Consider the following 24,536-nt stretch of genomic DNA (forward strand, 5'->3'; position numbering starts at 1 on the left):
ATTCCAAATACGTAGCGCTAGAACCTTTTACGGTTTTATATAGAACCTTTTCTTCTAAGAGTGTGTGCATAAAACCTATTAAAAGCCAAACTGGTGACATTTCCCTAGTCTGCCAATCAGAACAATGGAAGTGTAATGCATACCGTAAAGCCAACTAACGTTGATTAAACTTACTTTTAATGCTATTTACTCTCAACTATGAGAACAATGCCACAACATCAGAGAAGTACCGGAAAAACAACCTGTGTGAGACATTGAGTCCTTCAGACTACTAGAAACACTTGCCAGAAAACGCTGTGTTTGTTACAGATAAAACACATTAACATCAAATTGTTTGCTAGTTCAACATGACGGTTTTCAATGGCTGTGAGAGTTTTAACATCTTATAAATATGAGTTAATGATGACAAACGCAAACTAATGTTTCCAATGGTGGAGCTGCCTGCCGTTTAGTTTGTAGAGCGACTCAAGATGGCGCCACCGCTCCTGTTGGTCGAAGAGCGGAAATATCTTTGAGAATCGGTCGGACTCGGGCGTCTTCCACTACTTCGCTAGTTATTTATTTTTGTTTTTCTTTTAATGACGACAATTATGAACTAATTGACACACAGAAAGTCTAGAGGCAACTTGAGTTATAAAGTCATAAAAAAAGTGTTTTTAGAGCAGTCTTGGCCATAATCCCCTACTGTAATGCTAGTCACGTCCAAATGAGGGCAGTCTCCCCGAGAAAGAAGATCACGCGTTAATGTTTTTTTTTATTTTTTAACTACAGCAGGGAGATACTTCCAAAAAACAGTAATTGAACATTTAAAGACGGTCCCTGTGGCTTGTCTGAAAGGTAAATTAAGCTTATTTCCCCACAAGTTATCTGTTTATTAAGCTGCTTTGAGGTGGTTTATTTATCAAATCAGGCAGCGACCTGCTAAAGTGATGGTCTGGGTTTTTGTGTGTGAAATGTTTGCTAGTGCTAGTGCAAGTAAATGAAAATTGTTCCCTTAAAAAAATCTTTTGAATATAAGACAACAACGTTCACACCACATGTAAGTGTCAGCTCTGAGAATACATTTCGGGGTAAATGAGATGTTGTGTGGAATAGGCTACTATTTAACTTACTTAGGCCTACACAATAATTATTGATGACGTGCTAGCTCGAAATTTTGACATAGCCTACAAAAGTCAATATATGACATGCCGAGACAAAAAGTCATGTTTATATGTCCATGCTATGACATCATAGAAAGTTTAGGATATGACTTTCATTTATAACATTAACGTTTTGTCATAAATTCACCTTTCTGATTCTTACTCATTGCTCAGTGTGTCATAATTTGGCTAAGTGTGTTATAAGTTAGAACTTTTCTAATGTCATAATTTTGATTTGGTGTGTCAATTAAGATTTAGCAAGTCATAATTTCGATGTTTTTAAATCCATTTTATGACGTTTTAATTTCAATTTTCTGATCTGAATTATGACTGTATGTCATTATTTCGACTTTTTATGTCAATTCCTATTTCGTATGCCGTAATTGGAATTTTTTTTATCATAATTTTGACGTTTTTTTAATCCCATAGACCCATAATTATGATTTAGTATGCCATAATTGTTACTTTTATGTAATAATTACAAAATTTTTGCTATTATTTATTTTGGTCCATTTTGACTTGCATAATGATCACTTTTTGATTTATAATTTTGTCTTTTTGTCATAATTTAGATTCTTTTGTCGATTTCAACTTTTTGTCAATTTAGACTTTTTAATCTCATAATTTGACTAGTAATTTACATTTTTTGTCGAAATTTTGACTTTTTATTCTCATTATTTGACTTTTTGTCATAATTTAGATTTTTTTTTTTTTTGTCAATTTCAACTTTTTGGTCTCATTGTGACTTTATGTCATAATTGCGAGTTTTGTCAGTTTAGACTTTTTAATCCAATTATTATGATTTAGTATATCATAAATATGACTGATAACTTTTTGTCATAATTTCGATTTAGTATGCTATGTTATAACTATAACTAAGCATGTTTTGCTTGTTTGGCTTCCATAAGGATTGTTTAATGAAGTTTAATATCTCTTCGTTTTATTAAGGTGAACTTCTTTGATACTCTGTTCTGTCATGTCATTGTTCATTTTTATAACCATACTTAATTGGACATCGACACGTACGCAGAGTGCTGAAATAGCCCATGGTGATGACACTTGACACTTGGGCCCAGTAAGATGTTTTCAAAGAAATGAATACTCTTATTCAGGAAAAATGACATTTATATCTATTTCAAATAAATGTCATCGCTACTCCTCAAGAAACAAACTCACAGAATCAGAATCAGAATCAGAGAGAGCTTTATTGCCAAGCCACTTTTCACAGTATGGACACAATTGACTGAATATTATTTTCTCAATGGATAATGAATGAATAATTTGGTCCATGCCAAACCCAGTCATTCCTAACTTTAAAGATTAGATTTCAGTAACGGAAAGCTGCATTGCTTCATTCCTGTGTTTGATTTCATTCTCAGTCATGTGACGTGGCTTTGTGATATAACCGGCAGAGTCACCATCTAGATACTACAGTGTCTTATCTACAGTAGAAGTCAAAAACTCTGCTGGGAAGTGCCAAGATGTCTATGTCTGTGTAGCAGTTTATAGAATAGACCAACAGTTTATCTATGTTCTTTTCCAGATGTTTGATGTTCACTTTTTTTGTGTGGGTTCTTCAATAGTGTTTTGATTTTTGATTTTTTTTTACTGGGTATACCATCCTAAAAACATATACAGTGAACTTTCACATTTTTTTCTATCTTAGTATTCTAGACAATCTCGTTTGTTGACTTCTATCTACTTTAAAGGGATAGTTCACTTTGAAATACATTTTTGATACGTTTTATCTTACCTCAAGGGCATCCGAGAGGTGTCTTTGTTTCCGCAGTATTTTCAATTTTTATATTTTTAGGTCAAACCGTTCTTGTCTGTCAGTCGTACAGATACTCGTACTCGTAAATGTAAGTACACATTGATGGCCCAAGACACGAAACGAGCGGTTTGTGTGAGAAAACTAACAGTATTTATATAGTTTTTACATCTTGTAACCACAGCCACAAAGCGCCCGCGCCCTCAGATCACTTGGACGTGGCTGTGGTTTCAAGAGGTAAAAACAATATAAATACTGTTCGTTTTCTCACACAAACCGCCCGTTTAATGTCTTAGGCCATCAGTGTGTACTTAGATTTACGAGTCAATAAATCATGTTTAATCTGGACTTCTCTGTGCATGCTCTTTGAGGTGGTGACCATAGACCTCCATTATATGACTGACAGACAAGAACGGCTTGACCTAAAAATATCAAAATTGAAAATACTGTGGAAACAAAGACACCTACATCTTGGATGCCCTTGAGGTAAGATAAAACATTTATTTCAAAGTGAACTATCCCTTTAAACACTGTTTAGTTGCTATAGTACATCTTGTTCTAGAAAAATATGCAAAATAATACCATCTATTGTGGGATTTGTTTTAAAGGGTCAGAAGGTGGAAATCTTTTTACACATTAAATATATTGTACATTTTATATCAATACCTTTAAATCAAACCTTTGACAAAATATTGTGTATTTCATATATGAAATATATGCTATAGATTATTGTATTTTAAATATTTGAATTGTTTTGTAATGTGTACATTATGAATTCACAAAATCCCAAGTAGAGACAACATATTAGGCCTATAAATACATTTATATATTCTTATGTTATATTGTGCTATGTGTCCGTGTGTATTTGTGCGTGCATATATTTAAAATGTATGTTATATTATTATATTTTAAATATATATTTGAATTATGTTGAAATGTACTCATTATTAGAAGCTTTGAAAACAACTTTGAAAATCAAACCAAACTTGTTGAAATACAATAAAATACACTTACACATACAATTTTCTAACTAATGCTATTTTTTTTTTTACTTGACGTCTTGAGGAAGACTAAAAATGCTTACTTTCCCCCTTTTAGTTCACTTCGGACACTTCAAAGGATATACAATCAAACTAAAAAAAATTTTTTTTGAAGAAATGTTTATTTACAAATAATAATCCATGTTCATTCTAGTCATATTCTACACAATCAGACCTTGTAGTTCTGATTACAAATGTAAGTGTTTTGCGTAACTTTCAAGTACAGTTAAATATCATACACCAGACTCCGCCCCCTCTGATCCATGGATGTACCAGACAGTTTGCTGTTTCACAGTTTTAAAGTAAACCCTCTACCAAACGCATCTCAAGTCTATGGGAAAATCAAACAATGCCAATGTGTAAAGCACACAACAATACGCTCTAAATGATGCAACCTCTCGAACAGTAAGATATATGTAAATTATGTTATATTAGAAATGTACATCATCGCAGTAACACATGTAATGAATCCACTCTGAAAACACGTGAAGGTAACATTCATCCACAGAGGGGAAGATTAAAACAAAAACACTGAGGTAGAGACTAGTTTCCTTTTATTTTGGACAATTACATTTTGTCTTTGATGTATGACTTAAAAGTAATTGTTCACTTAACAATGAGAATTATGTCCTTTTTCTTGTCTATACATTGAATGTCAATGGGATCCAAAACAAAGAGCACTTTGGCGTTCTTGAAAATAATTTTGGGTTCCACAGACGAGTCAAACGAGGGTTGTAAATGTTTTGCATTTCAGGTCTCTGTAGCCTAAAGGCCTGTTCACACCGGGAAGAATTTTGCGTGCGATATTCACCGACGTTTAACGCCTCGTGACTAAACAAAGGGGGCCAATGTGAGTGTGCACACCGACGCGTAAAAAACCACATGTAAAAGCGTCATTTAAAAAAAAAAACGCCTCAGATTCGTTTTTTTTTTTTAGTTTGATGCGCAGTGTCAAACTATCCGACCAATGAGATTGCCGTTTTTGCTCACGTGTTTCGAGCTTCTGAAGTTACAGTAAAACACAACTTGGGGGCACTCAAACACAAAGCGGTCTTGGCAAGCACACATATACGTAACGGCGAAGAAGATCTACGCCATCTACACAGCCAGGAATAAATAAGACGAGGAAGATGAGAGGCAAGATGAATGTAGAGCTGCTGTTCTCGTTGGTGCTGGAACATAACGAACTATTTGACAAACGCGACAGCGACTACTAACATCTTGATAAAAGAAATTGATATGGAGTGGTATTGCAGAGTAAATCGGCGCCATCTAATGTCAGGGAATGAATTGGCATGTTCATTTGGCCCATCGTCAGTGAAAATCGCTGGGTGTGAACACAAAAAACACGTTGAAAAAACGCGCTGATATTCATCCCGGTGTGTACGGGCCTTAAAGATTCCCAAAAAAATCTAGGTTACCAAAAAAAAAGAAGAAAAAAAGACCTCTCACATTATTTACACTATCCACATTACATACTATGTCATTTGGTACATAAATTAAAAAAAATTGTCCAGAAATCTCCTCAAAAAAGGAGTACTTTATCTTCGAGTCGCCTCAAAGTTCTCTCTCCGCAGATCCTTCATTTCATTTCCTCCAATGGTGGATGAAGATCCTTCGGATTCAGAAACGACAGCAAAGTCTCAGATTATAGGAACTCCGATTTCTGCGAACAGATCAAGTCACTGTTGACCAGTTTCCACATGTTTATTAGATCCGGCGGAAGCAACTTATGTACCACTATCATGCTCTTAAAGAAGCACGGCTCCCTGTTCAGCCGACTGGTTTTGTTCTTCACGAGCCCGAACGTTTTGAAGGCGTCGTGTTTTACCGGAGTCACCTGAAGCACCTCCAGGCACATTCCCAGGAACACGTCGTCGATGGGATAAAGCTCCAGAGTCTCGCAAGCTTCGTAGAGTTTCCGTGCCAAAGGACCGTCCATCAGGAAACCCCCTCCGCCGGCGTACGGCGGGTACAGCGTCTTGTTATACAAGGCCTGCGGGATGTAGTACTTGTTCTGCTTCTTGCGAATAGGCTTGGCTTTGAAGAGAACGTCTCCGACAAAGAGGTCCTTCAAGTCTTTGCTGACTTCCAGATACTCCAAGATGTTGGGAACGCTGACAAACACGTCGTCGTCTCCTTTAAAGATGTATTGGGTTTTTCCACAGTACGTGGAGAACCATTTCAAGAAGTGGATCTCCTTGAGGGTCAGGTTGAAGAAGCTATCCATGAAGTCCCATTGCAGGATGTCTCCGTAAATGTAATCCTCGTATTCCAGGAGCTTCTGATGATTTGCCCGTTCTTCAATGTTGGAAGACGTTCCGAGAAGGAAAATGGTCTTGATTCGCTTTCCGTTGATCACTTGTTCTTTGCCCCAAGTTTGCCGAATCACCTCCCGCCGGTCGTGCTGCGTTATGACCGACTTGATGACCATGAGCAGGTCCACGTCTCCGGCGCACTTCTCCGGGTGGTTCATGAGGATCGGGAAGTAGCGGCAGTGCCTGTAGACCAGGAACTCCTTGAAGTTGGCTTCGAGACCCGTGAACCAGTCCTCTGAGGAGAAGTTGAGGTTGATGCTGCAGTTGGAGGAGGTGACGTCCCATGTGGTGGGCCTCTGCTTTTTGGTTGTGCTCGGACCGTTGGTGCTCAACCCGAGCCGTTCCTCGCTCTTCCAGAATTTGACAGCAACCGAGGCGTTTCTCTGCAGCTCGCTGTCCGCCATGAGCTCCATGCGCGTCTGCCTCGCGATGTGGTCCGCCTGGAGGTCCTGCAGCGAGGTGAGGTTCCCTCTCTGGACCACGGTGAGCGTGACCACGGCCAGGAAGAACATCAGGCAGATGCGCTTGTAAACTCGCCATCGCTCTCTGGTCGTCATCCTAGAGTCGAGAAAACGAGAACTGTGATCTCCTTCTAATACATTATAGACAAACAGCTTCGGCATAAAGCAAACTCTTAAAGGAGTGGTTGACTTTTAAAAAAAAACTTTTGCTGATAATTTACTCACCCCCATGTCATCCAAGATCAGATGTCCATGTCATTCTTTCTTCAGTCGAAAAGAAATTAAGGTTTTTGATGAAAACATTCCAGCATTTTCTCCATATAATGGACTTCAATGGGGACCAAACGGTTCAAAGTCCAAATGACAGTTTCAGTGCAAACTGTTCAAAGGGCTTTAAACGATTCCAGACAAACAATAAGGGTCTTATCTAGCGAAATGATCACTCATTTAATAAATAAATAACAAAGTTTAAGTTTTATAAGCACACATGGTCTGTTCTGTGATGAGCGTTCGTGACTCTCCTGTTCGAACTCGTTTATCAAAATCAACAAATCTTTTTTCGAGTCATGACTTGAAGGGGCCTAAGACCCTTATTCATCGTCTGGTGTCGTTTAAAGACATTTGAAGCTGCACTGAAACTCTCATTTGGACTTTGAACCGTTTGGTTCCCATTGAAGTCCATTATATGGAGAAAATCCCGGAATGTTTTCATCAAAAACCTTAATTTCTTTTCGACTAAAGAAAGAATGACATGGACATCCTGGATGACATGCGGGTGAGTAAATTATCAGCAAAAGTTTTTTTTTTTTTTTTAAGTGAACTACTCCTTTAATGTAACACCTTATTGTAAAGGTTTACCGTTTTGTTTATTTTCTATTCACTTAATTTTGCAGTCATTGTTAAATATGTTGCATGTACTTACCATAGCAATAACAGTATGTTATGCACAATTACATGCAACAAGCCCTCAACCAAACCCTAACCCTATAAGCACATGTAGCTGATTAACATCAGCACTGAAGTATAAAATTACACTGTAACAATGACACCTTACAATAAAGTTAAACCGTTGAAGGTGTCATTGTTACAGCATTATACATGGAGTTACTGAGTAATATTAATGAACAATATGCACTTATTATAGAGTTAGGCTTTGGTTTATGGAAAGTTGTTATAACTTCATTAAGTACACGTTATATATGTAACAAGGACACTAGAATAGTGTTACCTGCTTCTTTCCTTTTTGTTAGATGAACTTAATCGATATTAGATTTAGTATTTTAATATTATAGACCAACTCTCTCATGTGCATGTTGTTAATTAATGTTATCCAGTAATTACATGTATAATCAATAAAGCAATATTTAAAGGCTTGAAACATAAGCAAATTATACTGAGTTCCATTGAAATGTAGATTTCCATCCAAACAATGGAAATATTGTTATCTCCGATGATCAAGTGCATAAACAAATGTTTAGATTATTTTCCGTGGAATAAAATTATGTCTTTGTTTTTTTCAAAGGGTTTCAGGTTTATTACAGATATGTGATATCCTGTGAGCATTTGATAGTTTAGTTTTAAAAATGACAAAAACACAATAATGTAATCTGAATATTTGAATTCCACTATGACTGAAATGTGTAAAAATCAATTGTGTTACGTTTATTTCACATTATTTTTTTTTACAACACATCATAAGGCATGAGTTAATCAGTTATTTGAATATTATATTATAATGGTCACTATTTAACATGTTAATGTACCATTTCATGGCATCATTGAATGAAGTGTATTTACATATTTCATAATATTTTGCAGTAATGAATGCGGTGTGATTTGAATATGGCAAACCACAGATGCTGTTGCTAACCCATATCCCGTTGCCAAAGCCTATATTTTATAATATTAATATGGTTTTCTAAATATAATATCGATTTCTAAAGAAAAAAAGCAGGTAACACTTTATTTTAGTGTCTTTGTTAGTTACATGTACTTAGCTATAACAACTAACCATGAATCAAACCCTAACTCTAAAATAAGTGCAAGTTGTTACTTATTATTTCTCAATAATTAAATGTATAGACTAATCAACTGTAAAACGGACGCCTTAAAATAAAGTGTAACCAACTATAATATTAACAAAACGGTAGACTACTTTATAATAACGTCGGATAGGTTAACACTATTAAATGCATCGGTTAACAAAAACAATATCGATTTAAAGCATTTATTAACCTCTGTTAATGTTATTGAACATATAATTGTCCATCGATTGTTCACAGTAGCCTACAGTACATTAACTAATGTTAACAAATACAACTTCTGACATAATAATATAGGCTACTAGTAAATTATGAAATTAACATTAAGTAAGATTAATAACTGCTATTGTTCAGTGTTAATTCGTGTTTCCTAATAACAAATGAAACCGTATTGGAAAGTGTTACTAACAACACAACAAACAAACACTTCACGATCAGATACTCACATTTTTGAAAGTTTGTCGTATATGATAGCTTCTGCTAATTGAAAAAGGTCTGCTGTTCTTCAGATGAATGACAGGGTCTCTTTAGACAATCCGGTAAATAGTTTCAATAAAGACAGAAAAGAAACGCAACAAAACTCCGAAGCAAAGAGTTCACATGAAGACGCGAGAGCAAAGCGCAACATCCCCGAAGCGCAGCCGGTTTCTTTTAAAGCGTGCGTGACTTATGCAAATGAGGGCAGGGATGACTCCGCCCACCGCCCACGCGGTGATTTACATTGAAAATAAAATATAGTTGCTTTCACCTCAGACACAATAGAGATAGCTCAAAATGATGTGAAGTTTATTTTGTTATATATAGCCTATAACTCTCAAGGGTGAATTTTTTTCTTGGAAGTCTTAAGAAAAGCAAAAGTGGATGTTACATCTGATGTATGTGTTTATACTTAATCCCAAATTCAACCCCAGCGGTCTGACGTAAAACTACGAGCATGTCTCTAATATCCACCATGCTTCGGTCTGGATTTATGAATTGACATAATATGTCAATAAATTGGCAAACAATTGTGCGTCAAACACTCCTCCTTCAGGCTTGCTTTGTGTGTGTGCAAATCCAAATGGTTGAATCAACAACAGTCAGAATAATAAAAGAGTTGTCTATATACACTTACTCTGATGCAAAATCCTGCGTCATTTTCCTTCTGGCACAGTGGAGTAACTTTGTCATTTTTGATGCTGTAAACCTTTTCTGTCTTCTTAAAAGAAATTCTGAAATCACATTTAAACAATTTTCCATTTCTTGTGAGATAGTACAGGACTGTTGGGATTTGCTTTGCCTTTGAGCTCTTTAAAAGACATTTGTTTGTGATGTAATGGCCCTCTTTAACTCTCTTTCTTATATTTATTTTTATTTCTCTTTTTTTGTGCTGTTGTCCCCTGCTATTATGGTTGATTTTATGTGATGTATGCTTACTCTTTTGTATGTTCCTGTTCTGTGCAAATAAAAAAAAAACTTGTTTATATTACATTAAATTCATACTAAAGCTGAATAAAACTTATGGTTTATACGTTTATCAAATGCACACATTTTACCATAATATCTCTCTTTCAATATGTAAGAATTTTTTTGATCATCATATATTTGGAACGGAAGTGTATTGCATTCACTTTAAGAAAACAAATCTACTCTGTTTTTCTGAATTCTCAAAATTTCATGGAAAAAAGTTTTGGCTCTGTTTTTCTGAATTAACGCGTTAATTATCTCAGAATTACAAGATGATTTTTCATGGAAAAAAGGTTTTGCTCTGTTTTTCTGAATTTACAAGTTAATGATCTCAGAATTACAAAATTATTTTTCATGGAAAAAAGTTTTTGTTCTGTTTTTCTGAAATAATGGGTTAATTATCTCAGAATTACGAGATAATTTTTCATGGAAAATGTTTTTGCTCGTTTTCTGAATTAACGAGTTACTTATCTCAGAATTACAAGATCATTTCTCATGGAAAAAAGTTTTTGCTCTGTTTTTCTGAAATAATGAGTTATTTATCAGAATTACAAGATCATTTTCATGTAAAAAAAGTTTTTGCTCTGTTTTTCTGATTTAACGAGTTAATTATCTCAGAATTACGAGATAATTTTTCATGGAAAAAAGTTTTTGCACTGTTTTTTGAATTAACGAGTTAATTATCTCAGAATTACGAGATAATTTTTCATTTAAAAAAGTTTTTGCTCTGTTTTTTTCTGAAATAACGAGTTAATTATCTCAGAATTACGAGATAATTTTTCATGGAAAAAGTTTTTGTTCTGTTTCTCTGAATTAACAAGTTAATTATCTCAGAATTACGAGATCATTTTCCATGGAAAAAATTTTTCGCTGTGTTTTTCTGAATTAACGAGTTAATATCTCAGAATTACGAGATAATTTTTCATGTAAACAAGTTTTGCTCTGTTTTTCTGAATTAACAAGTTAATTATCTTAGAATTACGAGATAATTTTTCATGTAAGTTTTTGCTCTTTTTTCTGAATTAAGGGGTTAATTATCTGAGAATTACAAGATGCTCTGTTTTTCAAGATGCTCTGTTTTTCTGAATTAGCAAATTAATTATCTCAGAATTATGAGATAATTTTTCATGTAAAAATGTTTTTGCTCTGTTTTTCTGAATTAACGAGTTAATTATCTCAGAATTACAAGATAAAAAAGTTTTTGCTCTGTTTTTCTGAATTAACAAGTTAATTATCTCAGAATTACGAGATCATTTTTCATGGGAAAAAGTTTTTCTGAATTAATGACTTTATCTCAAAAACTCTTTTTTTCAAGAAAAAATATCTCTGAGATAATCTGATCTGAATAATTTTGAGATAATTAATTCGTTAATTCAGAAAAACAGAGTAGATTTTGCAAATACACTGTGTAAGATATGTGTATGCAATATGTGTATGCACTGTGTATACACTGTGTATGCAATACACTTCCGTAATTTGATATAATGAAAAAACAAAACATCGTAAAGTATCTTTTTCTAGTTCCCTAAACGCAATGATCAAGGCTTGGCTAAACACAGATTGTCCTCCGTGCATCAAGTGCGTTTAGCTGTTTAGTCAAGGAAATAAAGTCAAAGGACAATATGAGGAAACCAGCTGGACATAGTGAGTCACTGTGCAGGTGTGCGTATCTGCCCGGCATGGGAAAGAGTACAAAATGCAACAGTGATCAGATGTGTATTCATTTTACAAATCAAGTGTCACTGTGTTTTCACTGAAGTGCACTGCAGGCTTGAGATCAGGTCTCAGTGTCGCGGGGAAGGGCCCTCAATGTCAGTGTGGTGGAGGACAATCCATCAGCCGTGTTTATCTGAGCCGGCGGTGTACTTTACTGATAACACACACGTCCCAACGTGGCTTTACTTTCTCCAAACGTTTCTTTGGGTGCTTTTGTGTTCCTTGGATGATGTCCATTTTTTTCCGGTTTGTTGCGCGAAGGTCACATTAACGTGAAATCTTTTGCTTTCATCATTGCAGTAATCGCCTTTTATGTTTAGATTTTATGGTTTAACGATTGACCCAGAATCCATCATAAAAATGTTCTGCAACACTTTTGGAAACTGAATGCTGCAGCAGAAATCGAAACTCATCTCGCTCAGTTTGAACTTCAGCAGATCACGTCTACATGCCAATTCACACGACACCTGTTTCAACTAAAAACGTAAAAAAGTTATGCATTTTGGCCGTTCGTTTAAATGAAAACTTTTGAAAACGGGTTTCCGTGTAAACAACAAAAACGTGGATCTCTGAAGGCGGTGATGTCATGCACATATTGCGTGTACAGTGTTTCATCGCCATCTACTGGCCTGGAGCAGAATACAGCGTTTTTAGTCGTTTTTGCATTTCGTGTAAACATGCCCTAAATGCATGGAGTTGCTGCAATATGATTGGCTGATTAGATATTTGCGTTATTGAGCAGCTGAACAGGTGTACCTATAAAGTGTCCCGTGAGTATGTGTGTGTGTGTGTATATAAAGTAGGCATAAAGATCTACCCCTAAAACTAACACATCAGTGTACATATTCATATGTACTTCGATTCAAATTCATATGTACTTCGCCCAAGGCGTAAAATAGTCACTTACACTTTCTTCTATTATACAGATGTTGCATACAGACGTTGAGGTTGCCATCTCGTAAGAGAGAATCTGGAAGACTTTGGTCTGTGTTTCACAAAGGAAGAAGATAACACTTGGCATTTGCACTTATACAGCATGGATGCCTTCCTCTGGTCCTTCCTGAGCAGTCTCTGGCTGACGTAAGCGCGCTCAAACTCACACATACACACACACACACACACACACACACACATATTTCAGAAATATAGATGTCCTGCAGTCATAGTACGAAGCAACATTAAGCCTAAAAGCCTAATCTAAAGCAGTATTTGTCTATTTTTCCCAGACAATAAATTATGAATTGTTTTCCAGACAGTAATAATTAAAGGAGTAGTTCACTTTAAAAACAAAAACAAAAAAACAAAAAACGAACGTTTGCTGATAATTTGCTCACCCCCATGTCATCCAGGATGTCCATGTCATTCTTTCTTCAGTCGAAAAGAAATTAAGGTTTTTGATGAAAACATCAAATAGCGACACAATTGGTCATTTAAACAATCGGCGACCATTTGAGCTTATAAAACTTAAACTTTATTATTTTTTTTATATATATCCAATCGTTTCGCTAGATAAGACCCTTATTCATCGTCTGGAGTCGTTTAAAGCCCTTTGAACAGTTTGCACTGAAACTCTCATTTGGACCTTGAACCGTTTGGTTCCCATTGAAGTCCATTATATGGAGAAAAATCCTGGATGTTTTCATCAAAAACCTTAATTTCTTTTCGACTGAAGAAAGAAAGACATGGATATCTTGGATCACATGGGGGTGAGTAAATTAACAGCAAATGTTGAACTACTCTTTTAATTTCACATAAGTTTCACATGATAGATGTAAATTAGTAATGACTGACATGATTCATTGACATTAAACATCCAGGCTTGAAACTCAAGAGGGTTTCTCACACTTTATAGAGTGAAAACTGGGCCATTCTACATCCGGGTAAACAGAAACCTGGCTTCACGTTTCACACTGCACGTAACTGACCTGGGGTTAACATTGTACATTTCTAAAGCCTGTGTTAACGTCCTAATTTGCTGTGTCAGTGTCATTTACTCGATGAACGCCGCATGCGTTTCCCCATGAGCAAACGCAATGTCACGTTCCCTCATATTAGTTAACAGAAGTGCGTAACCAGAGACGATATGTTTACATAAATGCTTTGAATACTGATATTACATGTGACCGCCTATACTATCAAGTTTAACCTGGGGCTGGTTGCATTAATCACTAAGACTAGTCTTGCAAGACTGTTTTTTAAATACACAAAAACATAGATTGGCCTACTTTCATACAGAAAAGTCAGACTGACTGCCCCTGTTTTTGCAACCGGCACCAGAATGCTCTTTTCAGACTATAAAGGTGAGAATGAAAATATCTATTCTTCACCCCAATTGTCATGCCTTTTGTCACCATTTGATATTATTTCCCCTCTCATGCTGACATTAAAGGAGTAGTTAACTTTTCAAAAAACTTTGCTGATAATTTACTCACCCCCATGTCATCAAAGATGTCCATGTCTTTCTTTCTTCAGTCGAAAAGAAATTAAGGTTTTTGATGAAAACATTCCAGGATTTTTCTCCATATAATGGACTTCAATGGGAACCAAACGGTTCAAGGTCCAAATGAGAGTTTCAGTGCAAACTGTTCAAAGGGCTTTAAACGATTCCAGACGATGAATAAGGGTCTTATCAAGCGAAACGATCGCTCATTTAAAAAATAAATAACAAAGTTTAAGTTTTATAAGCTCAAATGCTCGCCTTGCTCTGGTCTGAGATGCACGTTTGTGACTCTCCTGTTCGAACTCGTTCATCAAAATGAACAAATCTTTTTGTCATGACTCGAAGGGGCCTTGATAAGACCCTTATTCATCGTCTGGAATCGTTTAAAGCCCTTTGAACATTTTGCACTGAAACTATCATTTGGACCTTGAACCGTTTGGTTCCCATTGAAGTCCATTATATGGAGAAAATCCTGGAATGTTTTCATCAAAAACCTCAATTTCTTTTCGACTGAAGAAAGAAAGACATGGACATCTTGGATGACATGGGGGTGAGTAAATTATCAACAAAAGCTTTTTTTTTAAAGTGTACTACTCCTTTAACACCAGAGGTGGAAAGAGTATTAAAATATTCTAAAAGTATAATACTACTAATTAAAATTAAAATTAATACTACTAATTATAAATTATAAACTACTAATAATACTACTAATTTAAATTAAATTTGACTTAAATACAAATAAAATTACTGGTCTAAAATGTAAAATTTAATCAGTGTAAAAATTACTGAGTTACTTTTTTAACAGCATATTATTAAATAAATAAACGGTATTATTCAATATGGTTATTATTATTATTATCATCATCAGTTAAATTGGAAACAGATTAATGAAAACAGGTTTTTTTTTTGCTATAACAAACTTGAAACCATTTGTTTGTTTTGTTTATTAAAATTTCAATAAATCATGTCTAATCAATTCAATTCGATAATTGATAATGAATTAGATTAACAACTTATTTTTAACATGAATAATTTATTAAAATGAATAATAAATAATATGAATAATATAGTCCTATAAAATGTATTTTATTCTGAAAATTAATGTTTCTTTTTATGATTTAAATATCCAAATATATGATCAAAAACGGTGTTATTTTAAACATGTGTCCTTTTATTTTGGGGGGAAGCGCTGCAAAAACAGATTTTCTGAATTAAACTTTGGACAAAAAATTATATTCCTTTAAATAATGTTTTAAAATGTTGTTATTATTATTATTTTGAGAAGTACATTCTATTTTATGCCCAATATATTTCTGAATTTCTCCTAAAACCAAACTTTTATTTTGACAGGTTGTAGTGAAGACCTGTTTCAAAAGTGTATTTGACATTTTTTTTTCTCAAATAAAATTATGAAAATGAACATTTCCAGAGCTGCTCTGAGAGAACACTTAATGAGCATGTATTCATATCCTCAAATTGTTAGAGAGACGCTGAGAAGACCATGAACGTCACGCGTACTTGAGTATGTAGTAGACTTGTGCTTAAATATTCTCAGACCATGTTGTGATTGGATTTATTGCACAGTACTTTCCATGTATTCATCCATCCATTATTTTGCGTGTTTTACATGACATCTGCTTTTTTTCTTTTAAGTTTGTGTATTCATTCACAAATAATACCACTACCAGCAAATTCTAATACAGCGGGGGTACTGAATCAGAATTTGGTATAGTGAATGGGTCCCCCAAAGAAGCTAAAAAAAGCTTGTGGATTTCAAAATTCTGCTTTCCCCTTGTTGTTGATTAATTTCATGAAAAGAGACACTAGTGATTTTGCCAAGAGATCTCTCGTATATATTTATAGAAGACATAGGAGGAAGAGACTACAGACAGAGGTCTTCATTCTGCATCGTTGTCATCTCTTCTTGCTTTTCGGACAAAAGGGTTCAGTCTTTATAAGAAAAAAAAAACTATATCACCATAGTAACCCATACATTACCACAAAAACATGCGTTTCCCATTAACAATGAAATGTACTGTATATCCAATCCCAGTGGAAACTGTACACTGCATTTACTTTCAGTCTCTAACTCCAACATACATTCAAACATTATAATTCACAAAATGCAATGATTACAAATGATTATGTATGTATACAAAAAGTAATAAAACAGATACATAATCTGATTATGAATATTAATTAAAAAAATAATAACTAAGAACAACATTAAATTGAGAGATTTTCAATCTTCAAAGCTTCTAGATAGGGCCCATAATTTATGAAAAGGAATGGTACAGACATGGTACACCGTTACCACCTGCAACCAAACAACCAATGTAAGAACTGAAAAGCAGAACTGAAAGCATGCAAAGCAAACCAGTACATACATAAAAATACATACACATACAATCATACACATACATCCCAGTAGTCCATTAAAAGACAGTTATATTATATTAAATATAGGTTGATGGATAATATATTTTTTAGTTGTCTTTTAAAGGTGGAGATAAGGGGCAACACCCTAAAGCCATCATCAATCCCGTTCCCAATCTGCAGCCCCCTACAGACAATGCTCATACTGGCACGAACATGTCAGCGATATTTTCCAGATATGAGTGGTTTGGTTCTCGTTTGGTATATGTGCTGGGGGCTGGATTGATGTAGGTTTCAAAGGTTTTTAAAAGCGGTGCTAACTCTACCCTAGAGCAGGGTTTCATTAGCCTGGGTTAAAAGCGGTGCTAACTATGCCCCAGAGTAGGGTTTGATTACCCTGGGTTAAAAGCGGTGCTAACTCTTCTCCAGAGTAGGGTTTCATTACCCTGGGTTAAAAGCGGTGCTAACTCTTCTCCAGAGTAGGGTTTCATTACCCTGGGTTAAAAGCGGTGCTAACTCTTCTCCAGAGTAGGGTTTCATTACCCTGGGTTAAAGGCGGTGCTAACTCTTCTCCAGAGTAGGGTTTCATTACCCTGGGTTAAAAGCGGTGCTAACTCTTCTCTAGAGTAGGGTTTCATTACCCTGGGTTAAAGGCGGTGCTAACTCTGCTCTAGAGTAGGGTTTCATTACCCTGGGTTAAAAGCGGTGCTAACTCTTCTCCAGAGTAGGGTTTCATTACCCTGGGTTAAAAGCGGTGCTAACTCTTCTCCAGAGTAGGGTTTCATTACCCTGGGTTAAAAGCGGTGCTTACTCTTCTCCAGAGTAGGGTTTCATTACCCTGGGTTAAAAGCGGTGCTAACTCTTCTCCAGAGTAGGGTTTCATTACCCTGGGTTAAAAGCGGTGCTAACTCTTCTCCAGAGTAGGGTTTCATTACCCTGGGTTAAAGGCGGTGCTAACTCTTCTCCAGAGTAGGGTTTCATTACCCTGGGTTAAAAGCGGTGCTAACTCTTCTCTAGAGTAGGGTTTCATTACCCTGGGTTAAAAGCGGTGCTAACTCTTCTCTAGAGTAGGGTTTCATTACCCTGGGTTAAAGGCGGTGCTAACTCTTCTCTAGAGTAGGGTTTCATTAACCCTGGGTTAAAAGCGGTGCTAACTCTGCTCTAGAGTAGGGTTTCATTAACCCTGGGTTAAAAGCGGTGCTAACTCTGCTCTAGAGTAGGGTTTCATTAACCCTGGGTTAAAAGCGGTGCTAACTCTGCTCCAGAGTAGGGTTTCATTACCCTGGGTTAAAAGCGGTGCTAACTCTGCTCTAGAGTAGGGTTTCATTAACCCTGGGTTAAAAGCGGTGCTAACTCTGCTCCAGAGTAGGGTTTCATTACCCTGGGTTAAAAGCTATGCTAACTATGCTCTAGAGCAGGGTTTCATTAGCCTGGGTTAAAAGCGGTGCTAACTCTGCTCTAGAGTAGGGTTTCATTACCCTGGATTAAAAGCGGTGCTAACTCTGCTCTAGACTAGGGTTTCATTAACCCTGGGTTAAGAGCGGTGCTAACTCTGCTCTAGAGTAGGGTTACATTACCCTGGGTTAAAAGCGGTGCTAACTCTGCTCTAGAGTAGGGTTTCATTACCCTGGGTTAAAAGCGGTGCTAACTCTGCTCTAGAGTAGGGTTACATTACCCTGGGTTAAAAGCGGTGCTAACTCTGCTCTAGAGTAAGGTTTCATTGCCTCGAGTTAAAAGCAATTTTAACTCTGCTCTAGAGTAGGGTTACATTACCCTGGGTTAAAAGCGGTGCTAACTCTGCTCTAGAGTAGGGTTTCATTACCCTGGGTTAAAAGCGGTGCTAACTCTGCTCTAGCGTCATACTCAGATTCTAGTCAGAATGTGAGTCTAATACTGCTCCATTGGGCTGTGATTATGGGGCGTGTTTAACCGAACCAGGAAAGAAAATACCTCTGCACTCAATTGGATCGACAAATGCCTTGATTGCAGTTCTCTGTTCCTCTTTTAAAATGAATTCGCTTTCTACATCTTCTATAACAAACACGATGGCTGAATCTACACATCTAAATTCTCCAGCGGTAGCCATTCTTTGTTGTAAATGAATTCAACCCAAGCGCTCTTTGGTGACTTGGATGATTACGTTACGGTTCATCATCTGTCCATCATCGTTTAAATCCCGGCCTGACAATTTGATTGGTCTGAACAGCTCTTTGGTTCAGGCATATTTGCCTCACAACGGACCAAGTCCAGACCGGACTTCCCCTCCTCAAATGGTGTGGGCGTGGCTAAGTTCGGCTGGCATCCAGGGGTGCGTTTTCCGAAAGCATCGTTAGCCAACTACGTTAGTCACAAGTTCCGTCGTTATCTGCATAGTTCAACGAGTCGGTGTTTCCCGAAACCAACGTTCCAACGAACATTCGCAAACAGCATCGCAAAGTTGGGTGATTTGAACGACAGCTCTCGACCTGTGGTTAGAGGCATCGTTTCTATATTGCGTGACATTTGGAGGTAATAAATCCTTATCTTGAGCAAAATAAGCAAGCTGACATTCAGTACAACCGGTGCCTTTTTTTTAGAATACATACAAATGTAATTTACGTCTTTTAGTTTGTCAAACGATTTAAAGTACCGTGTTTGAAGAGTGCGCATGTGCGAACGTGCTCGACTATGTAAGAACGAGCCAAATATTGAGTCTGGTAATAAAGCACAATAACTGAGAACAATTAGAAAAACTCCTCAGATGACATGTCTGTAATTTATATGAAAAAATTTACCGTTAAATGAATCTCAAACAGTTTCATTAAAAGTAGTTATTACTCCACTACGTGCGAAACCAACGTGGTTGAACGATACTTTGCGACAATGGGTTTCGGGAAACAGTCGTGACGAGCTAGTTGATTTTTCCAACGATGCATCGCACTACGGTAGTGAAGCAGCGAACTACGTCGTTGTATATACGGGAAACACATTCCAGGCTAGGGTTTCATTACCCTGGGTAAAAAGCGGTGCCAACTCTGCTCCAGAGCAGGGTTTTTTTCATTACTGTGGGTGAAAATCCCTAATTTGTGATTCCATTCTTAGTACAACACTTTTTTTGGAAGATAAAAAACTGCATTGATAATTAAACAAAAGTTTAACATAAATGATCAGAATTACAGGTTGATCAGCTGCTTAATTTTTTTTCGAGCTTTTGTCTGTAGAGTTGTCACAATGCCAAGGCCTGCAGGAAATCTGCAAATGCAAGGTACAACACAGCTGAGGACTCAGATGTTTGGTACTCCATCATGCCGAGCTCAGCTTGAGCTCATAAAAACATGTCCAGAGGGCTCGTCTCCTGTGGACAAGTGCAACCTTACCAGGAATTCTGTTCCAAAGAGCATAGCGCTCCGTAAGCAGGACAGTTTCCGCTAAAAGGACACTGCCATTCTTACCCTAACTTGTCATCTCCTGATCTAGTAACTCGGCAACCTTGCTTTGGGATCTGCTAAGACAAGCCCAGTTTGTCCATCATTAACAAATAACTTTCATTTGGATTTCCTCATTCCCAAGAGGCCGCAGGTCAGATTGGACAATATAATCTGTAGGGCACACTTGTCTGCCAAAAACTGGTGGCAAAGGATTTGTTGTTTTAGGAGACAGAAACAGAGGGACCTAAATGGTCCATTTTCAGGTCAAAGGTTGGGGATGGGGGGATACAGGAAAAATCCCCCTGAAGCACAGGATGCACATGGACGGACCATGACAGGCAGAATCCAGCAGGAAATGGAGAGAGAACGAAAGGAAGAGAGGATTGTGGGACACAGCTGAAGTTAGATTAAATAATTCCTGTTTTTCAGTGCTGTTTTTGTGCCCAGTTTGTGTAGCGCACTATGCAGGAAGCTGGAGACACAGTGCTGTCGTCACAACTGTTGGGTTTACACTTGTTGACGGTTAGATAGCAAAGCACTGCCAAATAAAACACATTAGTCACTTTACTTAAACTGCATTTACTGAAGAAAATGTGAGTGGTGTATGCTTTGAAACTCACTGCCACTCTCAACTACAGTTGGTGTTTGCCAAGTGCGTTGCATTGAGTTTGCTCGGGTGTCCTGGGTGATTGCTATAAACAACGCATCGGTCTGTTACCTCTGGGTGGATTTTAACATCACTCCAGTGTTCTGAATGGTTGCCGGCCCGTGTTAAAATTATTGGCCCATGTCAAAAGAGCCCACAGGGAAGTCTCTAGGTATGGTTCAGATCCCTCCTTGACTATGTCGAAAGAACTTTTGGCATGTTTTCTATGTACTCACATTGACTTCAGGAAATGACAGTGTCATTGTGGACCTTTGATGTTATATTCAAACAAGTCAGTTATTTATAGTGCCATCCTCTCTTCTAGAGAAGGCTGCTTAACATTTACTTGCCATTTATTCAAATCAGGTTCTTTTATTACTCACACTTCAATTCATTTCTATTCAAAATTATTTGTGTAGCGCTTTTCACATTACATATTGTTTCAAAGCAGCTTTACAGAAAGTGACAGAAATAATACAGTTAATCATGTATTAATTTAGGGCAAAACATATCGCCGGCGTTTAATCATCTCATCACAGGTGTTGGGGCATCTGAAGTCTCCGTGAGAGGCTGGATACAAAACTGGAGCTGACGAACGCTATTTACCTCGGGACTAGCGTCCCAAGATAACAGCAGAAAAGCAGATAGGAAATAATTAGCATAGCTGCTGTTCATAATATTAAATGTATTCGATCTGATTCAACAGAGGAACAAAAGGTATAGCATTGTGTGAATGCTTGGCTAAAGAGATGCGTCTTTAATCTAGTTTTAGACTGGGACAGCGAGTTTGAGCCTCGAACAATATCAGGAAGGCTATTCCAGAGTTTAGGAGCTAAATGCGAGAACGCCCTCCCTCCTTTAGTGGACCTAGATATCCTAGGAATGACCAGAAGCCTTGAATTTAGTGATCTTAAAGATTGTAGGGTGATAGAAGGTCCATTAAATACACAGGGCTTTATATGTCAGTTACTTTGTAATTTACACTGAACTTTAAAAGGTAACCGGTGATAAAATTGGTGTTATATGATCACATAAGAACTTTCCCAGCCACATTTTGTAGTACTGTAGCTATTAAAACTGCAGCTTGTTTATTGAGGATGAAGGACAACCAGCTAATAAAGCATTACAGTAATATAGTCTCAAGGTTACTTCATAAACAAGATATTTTATGGGCAAATGGGTAACTCAATATGTGGAATAATAGAAGAAAAGACAGAAAGTGGATTAATGAATCCAAAATAGAAGCATTTCAGACATGTGTTGGTGTTCGCTTGAGGTTTCAACACTGTTATGATTTGCGCAGATGTTCAGACCAACTGGGGAAAGACGTGACACACAGTAGGACTTCTCATCTGCTGTCAGTTGAGATCAAAATATTATGGGGAAAAAAAACTGTCTGGTAGGAGCGTTTTACACAACATAACCAATGTAACAATTTTGACATCTCAATAAGCCTTTTGCCTTTAATATCTTTAAACGATATAAAAAACACAGTCAAAAGTGCAAATTTGTTGGCTGCTCATCCATGATGGGAATCTCCCATTCCATCACATCCTAAAGCTGCTACTGGGTTGAGACTTGAGACAGATTGGTGACGTTTAGTAAACTGTGTATATTTTCAATATATTTTGTAATTATTTTCTTGTGGTTGTAAGGAGGCCCAACAAATGTATCAATCTGAAATGTTTTTTTCTGGTCCCTACATCTCAGGTCAATAATATCATTGTCATTGAATCTATGTGAATTTGATGTCAGGAAATACGATATAAAATTGATGTGAAATTTATGTCAAAACAATGTCTTAAATGTCTGGATTTTTTTTTTTAATTTTATTTATTACCCGGTGTAAATTAATGAGATGCATTTTCAACAGCTAAAAGACTTTGACTTTTAGATGACAATTTCTTGAAAAAATTAGGCATAGGTCTATGTATTTTGCTAAGGAGAACTCCGGCAAACAATGAACCTTTGGTCTAATAAAACATCTGTACCTATTAGTCAATCGTTCTCTAAAATTTGTTTTCATGATAATCGAATGTAAAGAGTTTTATCTCTAAAAACTGTTTAGTGTATAACGCTAGTAATGGGGGCATTGATTAAGTAAAAAGAAATTTAACTAGTTTATACCACTAACAAGGCTCAAAATAGCCCCACACTAACACAGTAACATAATGAGGCTCCATACATGCATAACGAAGCATTGAGAACTTTGTAAGTGTACAGACCGTTCGTGTATACAGACAGGAGCCATCTTAGAAAATAGTCTCGATAAGTCAAACCACGAACGTCGTGCTGAGTGATCTGAACTGTATGAAGTTCAGCGAACTTCTGAACTGTATGGCGTTCAGGGATCGTCTTATCGAGACTATTTTCTAAGATGCCTCCTGCTGTGTATACACGAAGTGGACTGTCTTTATAAAGTATCTTCTTATTAAATGGTCTGTACACTCACAAAGTTCTCAATGCTTGTATGTATGGAGCCTCGTTATGTTACTGTGTTAGTGTGGGGCTATTTTGAGCCTTGTTAGTGGTATAAACTAGCGATTTCTTTTTACTTAGTCAATGCCCCCATTACTAGCGTTATACGCTAAACAGTTTTTAGAGATAAAACTCTTTACATTCGATTATCATGAAAACAAATCTCAGAGAACGGTTGACTAGGTACCGATGTTTTATTAGAACAAAGGTTCATTGATCGCCGGAGTTCTCCTTCAAAGTTTGATGTGTTGAGCATTCAGAGATGCTCTTCTGCTTAAAGGGGTCATATAATGCCATTTTTGTACAAGCTAATATGAATGTTTAAACTTTGAAATATACTTTTATTAAAAATTCTCATTAGTATTTTAAGAAAACACCATTTTACCTGGTGAAAATCAGCTTTGTTTTCAGCACTCCGTTTCAGTGCATATGCCTTTAAATAATAAACCCCGCCCCTCTGTTCTGCAGGCGTGAACGCGTGGAGTGTTGTCTTGACAACAGTTGAAGGTTTTGGAGAGAGAATGGCAGCGGGAGGACTCATCTGTGGAACCGTATCAGTTTGAACCGGTGTCGCACCAGAACAAGATGGCGGCCGCAAAGAAGTTCGACAATTAAGGTTTGAGGACGTTTCTGAATAGTTGGTTTACGAACGCTGTGTTTACTCATGTAATGTTACGTAAGTTCATTGACAGATTGACGTGGTCATTAAAAACTTTTTCCCGCGATTTGTAAAGATTAATATAAAGATTAATAAAACTTTAGTTGCAGAGGGAACGTAAATAGTTGGTACCGATTAGTTTTTTCAGGAGCAGCTTCTTAGCAAAACCAGCTTTATACTGATCTTCCTCGTTTATAAAGCAGTCTGGTGAGAAATGATTTGCGCAAACAATAAAGTATTGATCGTTGACCGTGGGGAATAATCCCTTCGTAAACAAAACTCAGCCACTGCGTCTTCAGCGGTTCAAATTTAGGAACATCAGAATGATTTCTATGTTTGTTATTGCACTGAAGAACAGAACAACACAATCGCTTAGACGCAATTCTGCTCCAGTGTATCAACAATGACGGACTATAGTCTGTGATGACAGCTCGCTCAGGGCGGGTCTGTGTTGAAACACTGCTGTCAATCAACAACCGCGGGAGGGGCGTGCGACCGTGTGACGTCACACGGTCGAACGGCTCGATTCGAGGCAGGGGAAAACATATAAGGAGATTAAAACAAAACCACTGGATGGATTTTTATCATTAAATGA

General features: G+C 36.8%; 1 protein-coding gene and 1 long non-coding RNA gene across 2 annotated transcripts; one reads left to right on the forward strand and one right to left on the reverse strand.

The window, feature by feature from the left end:
- Nucleotides 1–378: 378 nt before the first annotated feature.
- Nucleotides 379–23,897, forward strand: LOC120461471 (uncharacterized). The gene is made up of 3 exons (XR_005618172.2): nt 379–837; nt 12,863–13,016; nt 23,752–23,897. It is a non-coding gene; the product is annotated as an uncharacterized LOC120461471 (long non-coding RNA).
- b3gnt7 (UDP-GlcNAc:betaGal beta-1,3-N-acetylglucosaminyltransferase 7) lies at nt 4,947–9,411 on the reverse strand. Its single transcript, XM_039649656.2, has 2 exons — nt 9,221–9,411; nt 4,947–6,829 (listed from the first exon to the last, which is right to left on the reverse strand). Coding segments are annotated over exons 1-2 (1,230 nt in total). The 5' UTR covers nt 9,223–9,411; the 3' UTR covers nt 4,947–5,601.
- Nucleotides 23,898–24,536: the final 639 nt, after the last annotated feature.

This window comes from Pimephales promelas, chromosome 2 (genome assembly GCF_988280905.1).
Source record: "Pimephales promelas chromosome 2, fPimPro1.hap1.1, whole genome shotgun sequence".
Lineage (NCBI taxonomy): Eukaryota > Metazoa > Chordata > Actinopteri > Cypriniformes > Leuciscidae > Pimephales > Pimephales promelas.